The sequence below is a fragment of the Medicago truncatula genome, chromosome 4 (assembly GCF_003473485.1).
Source record: "Medicago truncatula cultivar Jemalong A17 chromosome 4, MtrunA17r5.0-ANR, whole genome shotgun sequence".
Classification (NCBI taxonomy): domain Eukaryota; kingdom Viridiplantae; phylum Streptophyta; class Magnoliopsida; order Fabales; family Fabaceae; genus Medicago; species Medicago truncatula.
The window spans coordinates 25,293,673-25,309,364 of NC_053045.1; the positions used below are offsets into that span (position 1 = coordinate 25,293,673).

The 15,692-nt window shown below is 32.4% G+C and overlaps 1 protein-coding gene and 1 long non-coding RNA gene across 3 annotated transcripts; both read left to right on the top strand.

The window, feature by feature from the left end:
* Positions 1 to 2,834: 2,834 nt before the first annotated feature.
* LOC11445199 (uncharacterized) lies at positions 2,835 to 4,388 on the top strand. Its single transcript, XR_003011072.2, has 2 exons — positions 2,835 to 3,219; positions 3,942 to 4,388. It is a non-coding gene; the product is annotated as an uncharacterized lncRNA (long non-coding RNA).
* Positions 4,389 to 6,057: 1,669 nt separating this feature from the next.
* On the top strand, positions 6,058 to 14,290 carry LOC11444042 (NEDD8-activating enzyme E1 regulatory subunit AXR1). 2 transcript variants are annotated; one of them, XM_003605885.3, is made up of 14 exons: positions 6,058 to 6,296; positions 7,348 to 7,520; positions 7,598 to 7,761; positions 8,029 to 8,139; positions 8,378 to 8,457; positions 8,596 to 8,746; positions 8,853 to 8,946; positions 9,409 to 9,497; positions 10,087 to 10,160; positions 10,264 to 10,426; positions 11,646 to 11,779; positions 11,911 to 11,994; positions 12,458 to 12,638; positions 13,927 to 14,290. In XM_003605885.3, the coding sequence occupies exons 1-14, from the start codon at positions 6,259 to 6,261 to the stop codon at positions 14,008 to 14,010; spliced, it is 1,620 nt and encodes a 539-aa protein (XP_003605933.1). In that variant the 5' UTR covers positions 6,058 to 6,258; the 3' UTR covers positions 14,011 to 14,290. The 2 variants fall into 2 exon arrangements, with proteins under 2 accessions (XP_003605933.1, XP_003605932.2); XM_003605884.3 differs by having other exon boundaries at positions 11,646 to 11,731.
* Positions 14,291 to 15,692: the final 1,402 nt, after the last annotated feature.

Genomic DNA, 15,692 nt, shown 5'->3' on the forward strand with positions numbered 1-15,692 from the left:
ATATTTCATATAGAATAAAAGAAGCATGTTATTACTAGTTTGAGACAAATTTGGGACAAATTCAATATTAAAAACTAAATAAAATCATATTAGCTTAGAGGGAAATGAAAACTAAGAGGGAAATGAAAATGTATTCTTCCATGGTCACAAGACCAAATCAATAGTGTTTGAATACACACATATAAAAAATTGTCCTTAAAATATTTAATCATTTTTTTATCAATTTCCTCTTTATTATTAAAAAAATATTTCTTTATGTGTGTATGACCAAACACTTTTATTTGGTCGTGTGACCATTTTAGAATTTCTCGAAAATGAAAACTGAAAATTGAAAAAGTTAGCGCTCAAACAGTCCTCCTTTTGTCACGTATAAATAAAGAGGGAAATAAAATTTGGTTATTTTGGAAGAAGAGGGAAAATGAAATTGAGTGAAAATGATTCATGAAATTTGGTTATTTAAAGAGGGAAGATGAAATTGAGTGAAAGTGATTTCACCATAAAAAAGTGGATTAGTAAATTTGAGTTTTTTTATTTTGTTTTAATGAAAACTAATAACCGTTTGCTATAGTTTTTTTTAATAAAAAATCACTTTTAAAAAAAATATTATTTTTAGGAGTATTGCATTTGTTTGCTACAGTTTGTTTAAAAAAAAATAGAGCTAAAGAAAATTCAAAAAGAGCTTCAGATGAGATACTATTAAGAAAGAACTTGTTAAAAATTCAAATAAAATCAATCAGACCATTGAAAAAAATACAAACATAGTGATTTTAACCGTACAAAAATGCGAACAAAACTCTTAACTATTCAGAATACGAATAAAAGATTTTCCATCCTAGGACAATAACCAAATCAAGCAAGAGATCATCGGTAATTATCAAGCTTCAACAACGACTCTTTTGATGTGATGGTAATCAACAACGTCTATCTCACACCTCTATATAATGGAGTGAAGACTTGAAGATTATAAGAGACTCACAACAATTTTACAAGTGTTAAACATCTACTGAAATTGTTCCACATCAAAGTTCACATAGAATTTCTTAAAAACTTTCCTATCTTAGAAATTCTAAAGTCTTAAGAGTCTTATCTGATTTGTATTGTGAACACCACTGATTGTATATCAAGTGTTCAACCTCAAACATTTTCTTTGTAATTCTGTTTGAATAAAAGTCTCTTGCTTTTGTGCTTGAGCATATGAAGTCTTTTGTGTTTGTGCTTGAGCATAGGAAACCTCTTGCTTTTGTGCTTGAGTAGTTTGAAGTCTCTTGCTTTTGTGCTTGAGCAATTGTAATCAGATATTGATTTTAGCGAACTCTGCTTGAAAGTGAAAGGGGGAGTGGACTACTTATGGATTGTGGAAGAAACCACTATAGTTGCTTTGTGTCTTTCTTCTATTTATCTTTCTCTTTACTTATCCGCTGCATTTAGAGTTTGAACATTGCATCAGAATCTGAAATCTATCAACTTCTGATCAGTGAACACAATTTTAGGAGAAGAAAAAGCTAACACAATTCAACCCCCCCTTCTTGTGTTTTTCTCACCTTCACTCATATTGGATTCCCGGAGGTTAGTCGATCAGACGAACTATCCCCTCAGAAACTAGTCAACTTAGAAACTAGTTTTCTCCGGGGACAAATATAATTAATACGACCGTTGAATATGATCGAAATTCCAATTCCAATTTTCTCTAATTCCAATTTTCTCTCCTCTCTAATTTTCTTTGTTTATCTATTCATATTTTCTCTCATCAAGATTTTTATTTTTATTAAATCACTCTTCAACGTCTTCATTATACCTTCATCATATTCATCAACTCATTCATCAGCTTCATAGACTAATAAGGATATAGGAACTAGAATTTCTCATATCGGATTCTTAGAGGTAAGTATATTGACGAACTATCCTCTTGTAACCCTAGTCAACTTAGAAACAACACTTGTCCGACGACTGAAACGTGGCTAGAATTTGAACGACAACAAATACGATCAATCAGACCGTTGAAAACGATTTTGATAAACTAATAAGGATATAGGAACTGAAATTTCTCAGATCAGATTTCCGGAGGTAAGTCGATCTAACGAACTATCCCCTCAGAGACCTAGTCAACTTAGGAACTACAATTATCCGGTGACTGAAACACATATTTTAGAGAATATATATATATATATATATATATATATATATATATTATCAAAGACCACATTGGCATGCAAGAAAACTATAAGAGCATCCACAATGATAATTTCTTAATAGAGACTCTTTTAAATAAATATCATGTTACACATCACTTATTTATAATATTTTAATAAAAGTAGCTATTAAGGACTCAATGACTCCAATAGGAGTACACTAATAAGGACTCAAATGAAAAGTACTTAAATAGGCCCCACTATCTTTACATCATTAAACAAAAATATTGTATTTATTAAATTATAAATTACCTCATAATATTTAATTATAATCCCTAAAAAAAAATTATAAAATATTTTTTTATTTGTGGTGGCCGGAGTTTAAACCTCGAACCTTGCATATTTTATATATTGTTCATACCAACTGATCTAAGCTCATGTGGACCATTGGAGATGCTCTAAGGAATAGATTGAGTTTTCACATAAAAAAAAAAACTCAATTTATCTTTAATTTTTTTTCTCATAATTGTTTCACTCAATTTCATTTCCCTTCTGTCAAAATAATCAAATTTCATCTCCCTCCTTATTTTCCCCCTAATTCCACTATCGTTTCTAACATGTCAAATTTATTTACTTTTTCAATTAAAATTTAAAATTTAGTAAGAGACAAAGCTCCAAAATCTAATTTCACCACTGTCATATGACTCCAATGTTTCCCCCCATCTCATTTTCACGTATTTTATGGCTCCAACATTTCCCCCCATCTCATTTTCACCAAAACCCCAAATTAAAAAGAGCATAATTTCCCCTTTTTTTTTTCTTCCCCAAATCAAAACTTAAAACTATTTTTTCTCTTCTTTCGCATACCGCCGACAATCCACTCCTTTAGCGTTTGATTCCAGTGTCCCAGTTTCCCCAATTTATTTAAGGTTTCAGATCTTGTTCATTTCTCGGTGATATGCATAGGGGGTCGTTGTGCCAAGATAAGTACAAGGGAGATTCTATAGTTCAGATGATTTTCGATGATTCTTTGTCCATTAATGGCCACACTTTCACCTTTGATTTCGTTGTTGATGTCGAAACTAGTCAGGTATGGTTCTCTGTCTCTGTAATGTTGTAAGTATTGATTATAATTTTAAATTTTCAGTCTTTGACAAGCTTTTATATGATTGCTTCTATTTTTGGTTGATTAACTTAATTTAAATATGGTTATATTATATGATTGTTTCTATAGAAGATATTTTTTAGAAAATGAATTTTTATGGATTTAGTACTAATTTTGGAATCTACTTGTCATTTGGAGAATGAATATGAAAATGATGTATAAAACTTGTTTAATTTCTGAGTTTGTGATGCATATGATTTGGATTTGGTTACAAGAATTTAAATTTTTGAAGAAGCTTACTAGACTTTATTATTAGAGAAGGTTAACATTTGAGCAGATTTTTAACTTGAGCATGTTCTTTACTTTTCAATATGGTTTAATCTCTAGTAAGGTTTGAGCATCAAGTGTAGAAAGAGTTCATTGCTTCGAAAAAATATGGGCTGGTTACTATTGCATTTTGTTAACTTTTTTGCTGATTGTGGTTGGAATTGTTGAGAGAATTCAAAGTCAAAAAATATTCAAGGATTTAAGTATTTAAGTGTTTACACTGACATTACTTTGTACTTCTTAGTAACTTATTGTTTCTTGAAGAGCATGGCAATGCACTGGAAGCCTACCTGTTGCCATTATTTGACCCAAATATATCTCCCAAAAATGTGGTTATAATTGCAAAATTTTGACCGGTTATGGTTTTTTTGTGTTCGCAGGTTCTGTTTGCTGTTTTGGTGGGTGCTGCCTTCTGTTAGGGGCGGCTGCTGCTGTGTGCACCTGCTGTCAGCTGGTGTTTGCTGCTGCCAGCAGCTTCTGTGGTGCGGTTCAGCACGTGTTGGTGTGGTTGGGGGCTTGGTTTGGTGCGGTGTTATGCATAGGGGGTCATTGTTCTTGTCTGGCTGCCTTTCCGGATAGTTTTGGGTCTTTGTATACCTTTGCATCAGTCACTTGTTTTAGGAGGCTGAGTTTTTCTTTTTGTTTGGCTCTTTTGGGTGTTTGTTTTGGTGTGGTTTGGGTCAGGTGTTCCGCCTATATACGACACCCTTGTTTGTGTTGATTTGTTTCGTTTCGCTTGCACGGTTGGTTATTGTGCAGCTTGCACCCTTCCGTTGCTTAATAAATTTTTCAGATTCAAATAAAAAAAAAAGTTTGATTAATTTAAACTTTTAGAGAAATGTTACGTTGAACAACATTCGTATTAAAAAAACAAGTATTAATTTCAAAAGAAAGACAATATTAATTTCATTAATTTTTTTTAATTGTTTATATAAGGAAATAAATAAATACAGTAAATTGGAATAAATGTGTTGTTGTTTTTTTTTTTTTAAATTGAGGAGAAGAAAGACAAAAGAAGAAAAGAAATAAATATAGTGTGAAATGTAACACAATAACTCCAATGGGATGCTTAATCTGATGGTTCGAAGAATCTTATAAAATTGATCCATGGTGGAACATATTGACTAACTGGTCCATGGAATAAGCCATCCTAAATACACCAAGAAAGATATAGGAACTGACATTTTTCCTATCATAATCTTATAGACAAATCAATCCGATAAACTTTCCCCACAGAAACATAGACAACTAGGAAGACCATTCATCCGACGACTAAAACAAAAATTTTGATTGCCGAATTTCAAGTTCGTATGTCGTTCTTAATCCTCTTTGGTCTTATTCAACCGTTGAATTATTATATAGAAGAGAAATACTTAGTTGAACACAAACCCAAATAAAAAATTCGGACACACACAATAATGATGATAAATTTAATCACATCACTTAATATCGTTTTTTTTTTTTATAAATTTAACATTAATGTATGTGTGTACAGATCAATTTTATTTTAACTTGCTTTATTTAGGTAAGTGTACAACAAATTTTATTTAGGTTTGTGTCTGCGTAAGACTTGCTCTATTATGAAACCCAAAATTAAATGAATTAAATCATTTATTATTTGCTCAAAATTCGAATACATAATAATTAAATATAATCGAATTCCTAAATTGTAAGTAAGTGCAGTGCAATTGGTGTTGGAAAGCTATCTTTCAATTGTAGGTCGCGTGTTCGAATCCTTTTATGTCAGGTTTTTTTCTTTTTTGTATTTTTTTTAAGCTCATCATCTTCGCCCGTATACTGTCAAACGGATTTTCTTGCCCCGCGACCCGACCCGATCAGATCTCCTTTGGTACACAATGAAATTCAACGAATTTTACGTAGTTTTGACTGAAATTGAAAGGCATGAAGGAGTCACAAACTTATTTTGCAAATCCATAAGTCAATCACAAATTTTATTTTTTAGGATTCTTTAAAAAAAATTGCATATAAATCTTTATTTTTTTCGATTCCAACTTCCATGAAACCCATTTTAAGAAACATATAAAACATGTAATGAATTGAAAATTGAGTTATTCGCTACATTAGAAGCCAGATTTAGGTTTAAACATTTGTTTGTCTTTATGCCCAGAAATCGATTGCAAGAAACACATAAAACATGTAATGAATTGAAAATTGCAAAGAAAGATAAAAATAAAGATTACAGACTTGGATTTTAGAAGTGAAGGGTTAATACCCAGAAGTAAATTGAACACAGCTCCAAAATATTTAGAGGTTCACGATCTGAAATATGAAGTTAGAAATGAAGAATGAAATACAATTTTTTGAGTTATTATTTATTTAAAGTTAGAAATTGTACAATAGAAAGATTAATTACGCATGGATAAATGTGTAATAATCAAAACTTTTGTGGCAGGTCCATAATAATATTAAATAGAACAATTGGGGTGAATGTCATAATCTTACATAAACCTGTAAACTTGCTATAACAGGTATTTTTATTTATTTTCATTTTTGTGCACCATACCAAAGAATATGCCCTTGGGTAGGCTAGATGGCACCCCCAAATCTTCCTAGACTCAAGTTTATACAAAGTGAGAGTAGAGAAGAAAAAAGAAAAACCCAAAACCCCACACACCAAAAACACACAGAGACACATAGCGTGCGTGATTCTGAAGCGAAGCGCGAGCAAGTTCAACAATGGCGGAACCTAAAGTTAAATACGATCGCCAACTCAGGTACTAATATTCATTCAATATAATATTCGATTATCAATTCATTCAACTATTCTGTGTATTTGCAAGATTCAATCAACGTTAGGGTTTTGAATGAAGTTTATTTGATTCAACTATTAATTAACTGGAGAAGAGTTCTAATGTATCTTCAACTGGAACTGCTTTTATAGATTTTTTTAATCAAAACAGAATGCTCCTATTTTCATAGTTTTATTTTATTTTATTTTCAGTGAATTTTTGCTATTCGTAGTAGCTGTAAGTAGGTTTTTAAATAAATTTCCGTGTCCGCAATCTTTGCGAAATAGAATGGTGTTATTGATCATAGTTGTTTTTTTTAGTGAAATTTCCTAATTCATAGTAGCTTTAAGGGAAAGGGGCCCTGTTAATTAGGAGTCGGGTGGGAGCTAAGTAAAGCCGACAAAGAATTGTTCCACCTGGGAATCGAACTCAGGTTCTTATAAACAGTCTGTCCTTGGTGAATCATTAACCACTTGAGCCCAATTGATTGGCTGTAAGTAGGGTCTTAAATAAAGGTTTGCGACTGCGATATGAGGCACGGCAAATGTTGTCAAGTTTGGATTGCTGAAAACCGTGCTTTGTTAAAATTACGTTATAATAAAGTGTTATAGATTCTTTATAGGCACTAGTTGACTACACATTGTACCAAATTTCGTATTGTGGAGTAATAGTGGTTTGTTCGAATTCTGCTACGTTGTAGCCGCTATTTGAAAACATTTCGTGGGTCACGGCGTTGGGCTTTTATGTTCCTGAAAGTGCAACGTGACCACTGTTGAGGCCGCATCGGCTACATTTGACTGAAATATCAAGGATTGCAACCACTATTTAAAACATTGTTGTAAGATAGCTGTTGTTCATGCTCTGCTTCGATTGCTTTGAGACTGAGTGTGTGTGCGCCCGTGTTTAATTTAAACTATTCTGATATATAAAATTAAATTGTTATCTGTTCATCGTTTTCTTACTGTTTTATTTGGGTATTATTTATGATGTCTCTGATCCGAATTGTATGGCAAAATGTTTACTCTTGAAAATGCAGAATATGGGGTGACCAAGGACAGGCAGCCCTTGAGAAATCAAATATTTGCTTACTCAACTGTGGTCCTACTGGTTCCGAGACACTTAAGAATCTTGTTCTTGGTGGGATTGGAAGCATCACTGTTGTTGATGGATCTAAAGTTGAAGTCGGTGACCTTGGAAACAATTTTTTGGGTACATTATCTTCTTGTGTTCTTGTTCTGTTTGGTTTGGCCTCTCTTTTGGTTTTCAATTTGTCTCTTTTTTTGTAGTCGATGAAGCAAGCCTTGGGGAGCCAAAGGCAAAAATTGTGTGCTCATTTCTCCAGGAGCTGAATGATGCAGTTAAAGCAAAATATATAGAAGAGTATCCAGATAAATTGATTGAGACAAACCCATCATTCTTTTCTCAGTTTACTTTGGTTGTTGCAACACAGGTGTGCTACTATAATTTCTGCAACTTCTATTAGACGATTGCTTTTCATTTCGCTTAGAGAGAGACTTGTTGTAGAAGTAGCTATGCGCCTCCATTCAAAACTATACTTTTTTTTATCTATCTTCTCAAATGAAAGAAACCAATCAATTGGTTGTATATCTTAGTTAAATTTTTTAAGTTAAAGTATTAAACCTTATAAAAAGCACATTGCTTTATGTGTTCTTTTGAACAGCTATCTCATTTAACTTACTCTTTGATAAACTTTCAGCTGGTGGAAAGTTCAATGGTAAAGCTTGACAAAATCTGCAGGGAGGCAAATGTTATATTGATCTTTGCCCGCTCCTATGGCCTTGCCGGGTTTGTTCGAATCAGTTTGAAGGTACTTTGGTATATTACTGACGTTACATTAATATGATGTTTGACCCGTAAAAGAGAGAAAATAAAATAAGCGAATGTGGTTATTTGTAAAATCGTATTGAAAAGAGAAGGGAAATAAAGGTTGTAATTGCAATAGTATGGATTAAAAGCTGAAAATACATTTCTTGAAAGAACTGACAAGTTATTAAATATTGGATCACATGTTTTGGGTGATTAGTCCATTTTTTTGGGTTTGATAGGAACATACTGTGATTGAGTCAAAGCCTGAGCATTTTCTGGATGATCTTCGGTTAAACAATCCTTGGCCTGAACTCAAGAGGTATTAGACTAGTTTTGTATTTTATATGATCCTGTTCTGCTTCAATGATTTAACTTGTCAACCAATATAATTGCTTAAAAGCAAAGACCACAGACTTGGTCCTTCCACTCTATGTTCTCATTGCATGTATACCCACAGGTTTGCTGAGGGGTTTGAATTGAATGTGCATGACCCTGTTGCTCATAAGCATATACCCTATGTTGTCATTCTTGTCAAGATGGCTGATGAGTGGGCCAAAAGCCATGGTGGTAGGCTTCCATCAACTAGAGAAGAAAAAAAGGAGTTCAAGGTTTGTTGTTATAAGCCTTTTCATCTGCTTCTGTTCTATTCTAGTTATGTAATTAGCTTTGGATGTATTCTAGTTATGTAATTAGCTTTGGATGTGAACAATGTAGGAGCTTCTTAAGGCTGGAATGGTTGCACCAGATGAAGATAATTATAAAGAAGCTATGGAATCCTCATTCAAAGTATTTGCCCCCCGAGGAATTAGTAAGTGTGTAATTGTAACAAATGCATCCGCCAATTTTCATTTTTGAAGTCACTTTATCCTTTTGCTTTATTAAATAATAAAAAGGAGCATAAGAAAGAATTGACTTTTGTGAACTTGTAGTTTTAGATTTTATCGGACCTTTGGAGATGGTTGGTAGGAGACATATAAAATTAAAGAAAACTGTTGAATCTTTTAAATGTCAAGTATATAAAGGTTCTGAGAGTCTATTGTTGAGCTTTGCAAAAAAATTACTTAAATGTTTTCATTGACAATTTTGTTAGTTTGTATCTGACAATTGTCAAGGTTAAGGGTGAGATAATTATGATTATTTATTTTACTGTGTATTAAAAAATTTGTTTTTTTTTTAATCTACAACTTTTAGGCATTGTGTAAACTTTTACAGCCCCACTCCAATCAAAATTGAGGCTTTTTCTAATCTCTGATGTTGTTTACATTCTTAGGTTCAGAGTTGCAACTGATACTAAATGATAGTTCTGTGGAAGTAGACTCTAGTTCGTCAGATTTTTGGGTGTTGGTGGCAGCTCTAAAGGTTGGTGCTTTTTGCGTTGTATCTTCAACCTTGATTCAAATACATTTTGCTGAACATGTGTTGAGAAAATTTCTCTTTGTTGATTATAGTTATAATTAGGATTATACTCTCTATTTATTATCATTATTGTAGTTTCCTATTTTCTTTATTTTGAAAGATTCTCTCGTTATTCTGAACTATTTAACTTGGTATTAGAGCCTATCCGCCATCCCCAATCAAGCTACTCAGGTCACACTCAAAAGATGTTCAGTCCTAGGCGTAGGGGTGTTGAGAGTCCAATTGAATGAGATATGGACTTAGAATGTGTTAGTAAGTTATAGCCATCCCTCACCGTACATGCTGGTTTTGTAAGGATGAGTTTGACTCAATTCAAAAACCCAAGACTTGTGTCATTTGATATTTAATGTTTTCTTAATCGAAAAATGTCTTCTAATTTGAAATACAATAGCAATTGAAAATAGTTAAGAGTTTGTCGTTATTTGGTACTTTGAACTACATTGTTCAGTTTTGGGCTGGAAATTATATTAATATCAATGTTCCTGGTTGTTTGCTTTAGTTATTTATTGTTACATTTCACATCGTTGTACAGGATTTTGTTGCAAATGAAGGTGGTGGGGAGGCGCCTCTTGAAGGGTCTATACCAGATATGACTTCTTCCACTGAGTTAGTAATTGAATCTATTACGTTCTTGTCAGAATAAGTTGTTCTACTTTGTAAAATAAATATCATCGATTTATTTATTCTAGGTTTATCTACCCTCCTGCAGGCAATATGTGAATTTGCAGAATATCTATCAGGCTAAGGCTGAGGCTGACTTTCTTGCAATAGAACGAATGGCGAGAAATACTTTAAAGAAAATTGGTAGAGATCCAAATAGCATTCCAAGGGCAACAATTAAAAGCTTCTGTAAAAATGCAAGAAAACTCAAAGTAAGCATGTGAATTTTCTGAGTCAAATTCAATTTAGATGCCAATAATCAATAGTCAGCTCCTGTTTTGAGTAATGTTTACTTTTTTGTATTATTTTTTGAACAAATCTTAATGTTTCATAAGGTCCTTGATTGTGTAAATACAATGTACAACCTCAATATTCCAGTTGAGTTACTCATCCTGTTTATTTGACTATCGTTTTTATGTGTCATGGTCAAGCCTTTTCTATTTTGATTAAGTGAATATTACATTCAACGTATATAAGTTTTCTATAAAGTGATTCAGATTAAGACAAAGCTTCTGACAAATTCTCCAAAGGACTGCTTATTTAATTCCATCTATATGCTTGCAGTAATCTTATGTTGTGTAAAATTAAGATTTCTGTTGAGCTGGTTAAAAAAATAATTGAAATTTGTAAGGGGGTTCTATGCAAAACACCATACTTTGAATTAAAAAAATGGATATTGAACCTAACTTACAATGTAGAAAGTTACAACAGATGCTGCGGTATAATAATGCAATTAAATGCTTGGAACTACAGTCTGTAGGGCGTGTGGGGCACAGTGAACGTTGTTCTTTAAACAAATGATTTTCTTCATATCAAATTTCCTTTTGAAAACTAGATTTCTGAAATGCAAATTATATAGCGAGGGAGGGAAGTTAGATGTAGAATTGTGGGGGAGGGAATCTGTTTATATTCAAAAAGATCACACCACTTTTGAATTTTGGAGACCAAAAAAACGGACTGGAAACTGCGGAGCTGTCTTTCATAGCAGTGGACTTCTGTTACTATGGTTGTTGTTATCCTTATTGTTGTTGGATTTGGTGGAATTTTATTATTATCATCATAGTTAATGGGCTTTATATATTATTATAGATGTAGATTTATTTATATAGTGATCATTCAAAAGTATAACAACACTTTTGAATTTTGGTGATAAAAAAAAGGATTGAAAACTGCCGAGCTCTCTTTCATAGCAGTCAACTTAAGTTATTATCATTGTTGTTATCTTTCTTGTTGTTGTTGTTATTGTTTGTTTTGGTAGAATTTGATTATGGTTAATGGGTTTTATATAATGTACATCAAGTATATTTCAAGTAGACAGTTGGAAGTGCCTATCCCCCACACTCCTAAACTACCCCTTGTCTAAAATTAGCTATTACAGTATTAGAGATTTTTGCCAAGCCTACTGGGCAGATACTAACCTTTGTTTTGTAGGTTTGTAGATATCGTCCGATTGAAGACGAGTTTAACTCTCCAAACCTATCTGAGTTACAAAAGTACCTAACTGATGAGGATCACAGGTTATGCCCGTTTATAGTTAACTCTCCAAACCTACCTGAGTTACAAAAGTACCTTACTCTCCATACCTATCCTTTTGGTTTTTTCTAGTTATTTTATTTATTTTTTTGTTTTAAGATATAATCTACATCCATGGATTTATCTTTCTGAAAAGCTGGTTTCCTATTTATATACATGACAGCTTTGCTGTGGGAATTTATATTTTGCTTCGTGCTGTTGATCGGTTTGCTGCTAATTACAACCGTTTTCCTGGACAGTTTGACAGGTAAAGCCTCGCTGTTGATGGTAGAATTTTTCCCTTATATTGGGACTTGGAGTAGTGCTAGCAATAGATCATTTATAACACACTTTCCGACACACTCACTCCTATTGGTTGAAATTTGTGTTGATTGTTGAAATTTGTTTCATTATGTAAACAGTGACAGCTAGGAATTAGTGATATAGTTAAACAAATCAAGGATTTGGCTTGATTGTATGTAATTACTAGTTGATTCACTTTGTGATTATAAATACAAATTAAATGTGGTCTCATAAGACGACATTTCAGCATTATCAGTATTCAAAATTTAAATGGGACCCATTAAATTATGTGGGGTGGGTTCTACATAAATTCGGTGGGACCCATATAAATTTCAACCATTAGGAGCGTGTTAAACAATGTGAGATAATGCGTTGCTAGCATTTTTCAGTGACTTCTTATTGAGGGTCATTTTTTTTATATTTTGCAGTGCAATGGATGAGGATATAGCACGATTAAAGAGCACATCAATCAGCCTACTTAATGAATTGGGATGCAACAGTGCCACTTTGGCTGATGACCTTATCAATGAGATGTGTCGATTTGGTGCTTCAGAACTTCATGCTGTTGCTGCTTTGGTCGGAGGAATTGCATCACAAGAAGTGATCAAGGTTTGCAATTCTAGCTCATCTGGAATAGTTTTTTGCTAGTTCTTATTATCTTGGGTTTGCATTCTTAATATGAAAATTTTATAGGCTCCTTTGGTTGGTTAAGTCACTTCTGAGCTTTTACAAGCTCAGGGCATGAGCATGAATGAAATATTAACGTAAAAAAAAAAAAATTAACAGCAAATAACACATAAAAAGAAGTCAACTAAGCGATGAAATTTGTTGTTCTTTCTTGGCTTTAGCAAAATCATCCCTGTGTCTTGCTTGGCCTGGAGAGTGCTGCAGAGATTTCTAATAATTTCTAATTTGTTGCTTTATGAGTGAAACATAAACCATATCATGAGAGCATGGGCCATGTGTTGAGCATACAATTGCAGACCCAGATTAAACCCTATTCCGACACCCCGCTCAATGCCTAATTCCCTGGACCTTGACCCATTATTATAACATTACCAACTCGCATTTATATGTAAACCCAAATTGTGTTTTATAAGAGCATTAAAATTGAGCTCAACAGTATCATTTGAGTAATGACGTTGCAATATTCAGAATAAGTAATTATTTTTATAGAAACTCCACATAAAAATTGTGTGGTGTGTATACAGCCAGAATCAATATTAGATTATCAGCAACATAAATTCTTTTGGTGGAATTCAGGATTGTAAGTTTGTTAAATAATTCAGGAGCAAGTCAATTTATTATTTATATATAAATTAATGTGAGGGAGTCGTGCCATGAAACTATACTCAAACAAGTTTAATACTCTCTAAATGGCATGGTGTATGTGAAGGTGAATATTCTATGGAATCATTTTAAAGAGAAAATGGAGTGTGGAAGAAGGTAGATATTATTAGATAATGTAAGAAGGCTTTAAGCGGGATGCTATATTACATTGTAATTTATAGTTGAGGGGAGAGTATACAATAATAGCATGATTGTCGAACGTTTTCCTTAATAATTAAATTTCCATGAACATGCACTGAACAATGCATGATGGAGAATAACCCTAATGTAGTAATGTGGTCTATAGTTAAAGCATTAGCATGGAAAGACGGAAGTACAAAAGAATATAATAAAATCCATTTAGATGAACTTTAACTCTTCAAAACAAAAATTCATGCAATGCTCCATGCATTTGAATTAAGGGCTTTTGTTCTATGTATGATCATCGAGTTGTGCAATTTCAGCAAGCATTTAGCAGTAATACATTTCAGAATTGTATCAAATCAATATGTATAGAATGGTTTTTCATCTTTGAGTTGGGGAATCACATTATTTTTTATACTTGCAGCTCATAACAAGGCAATTTGTACCAATAACGGGGACCTACATATTCAACGGCATTGACCACAAGTCACAGCTATTGTTATTGTAACAGGTTTTAGTATTGTAGAATTTTTAACTGAATTGTTTGGCTACGTAACATATCGGCTACAGTTTTTATCCTTACATTGTAATTTGTAGTGGTGCTGATGTAGAGTTTCTATTGGAAAATATTAGAGTGGACTAATGCCTATGCATCCATGCATTTTATAATGCACACTTCTGTGGCATTTTTGCTCGTTAACGTGTACGGAAATTTTGTAATTACCGTATGGATCTTTGGACAAATACAAATAGAGAAAAAAGATGTTATACGAGTCCTCATTATTAAATGATATTGTTCATGCACTAACTTGAAATGTGTAAAAATGATATTGTCCACCTGTTAAGGAATGTGTAAAAATGAATATCTCTCATTTCTCATGGATGAATCAACAAGTACATGGAGTATATATATATATATATATATATATATATATATGAGTACATAGCTCCTAGTTAACATTCCTTCAAAAAAAAAAAAGCTCGTAGTTAACATGCTAATCTCAATTATTAACAAGCTAAACACAATTACTTGTATATCAAGTAACCCTACTTGTCTTTCTTGTCTTTATTAAATGATATTGTTCATGCTCTAACTTGAATTTCATTTTAGTAGATGCGCTATCAGGAACATCCAACACAATTACAAGTTTTAAAAGACCCTTTTAAAAAATTGTTTGTCCCTCATCTACATTGTTACTCCTTCCGTCCCAAATTATAAGTCGTTTTGAGAAGGAAAAAAATTCTCCTAAATTATAAGTCGTTTTATAATATTAATGAAATATTAAGTTATGTTTTTTCCTATCGTATCATCAACTATTTATTACTCTTTTTTCTTTCAATTCTTTAGTCTATCTTTCTAATATCATTAATGAAGGTAAGAATAATGTTGTAAAATGATTTATAATTTTTCGTTCTCATGCAATATTGATCACACTTCTTAATTTGTGTGAAAATATCAAAACGTGTATAATTTGAGACTGAGGTAGTATTTCTTATTAATACTACTTCATCTATTCCAAAAACGTATATATATTTTTATTTCTTATTAATGCACCTGTTAACATTTTTCATTTTTTAATACCACTTCATCCGTTCCAAAATAAGTCACATTTGATAAAATAGGTTTTTTTTGGTAGTGACATTTGATAAAATAGTTTGTCCCAATGTGTTGTTTTTAGTTTCCAATGCAATATTAATACTATGTGTACTACTTTCAATTCATTATGTCACTTCGCATCTGTGATTTAGAATATATCAATGTTAATAAGGATGAAAACTACTATTCTCTTCTCATTTATTTTATTAATTTAATTTATGTGAAATGATCAACTGTGACACTTGCTTTAGACGGTTTACCTTGAAATATGAAAAATTAACATAGAATGCTTCCACACATCTTAGTTCAGTAACGGTCACACATTTCTGACAAAATTATGTCAATAATTTTTCTCAAAACTTGTAATTTTTGTTGGATGTTCCTGTAATAAGGGATTGAGGGAGTTTCATGTACACGTGAGACACTGATTTGATTCATTAAAAATCGAAGCAACCAACATAAATGCCTATGCAAATAACATCTGAGGGCTAATAATAGTGCTACTTTTTTTTTTTTTTTTTTTAAATAAAAAAATACAGAACCGAACTTATATAATATGTATCTGCTTGGTTAAGTGTTTCAGCTATCCAAAC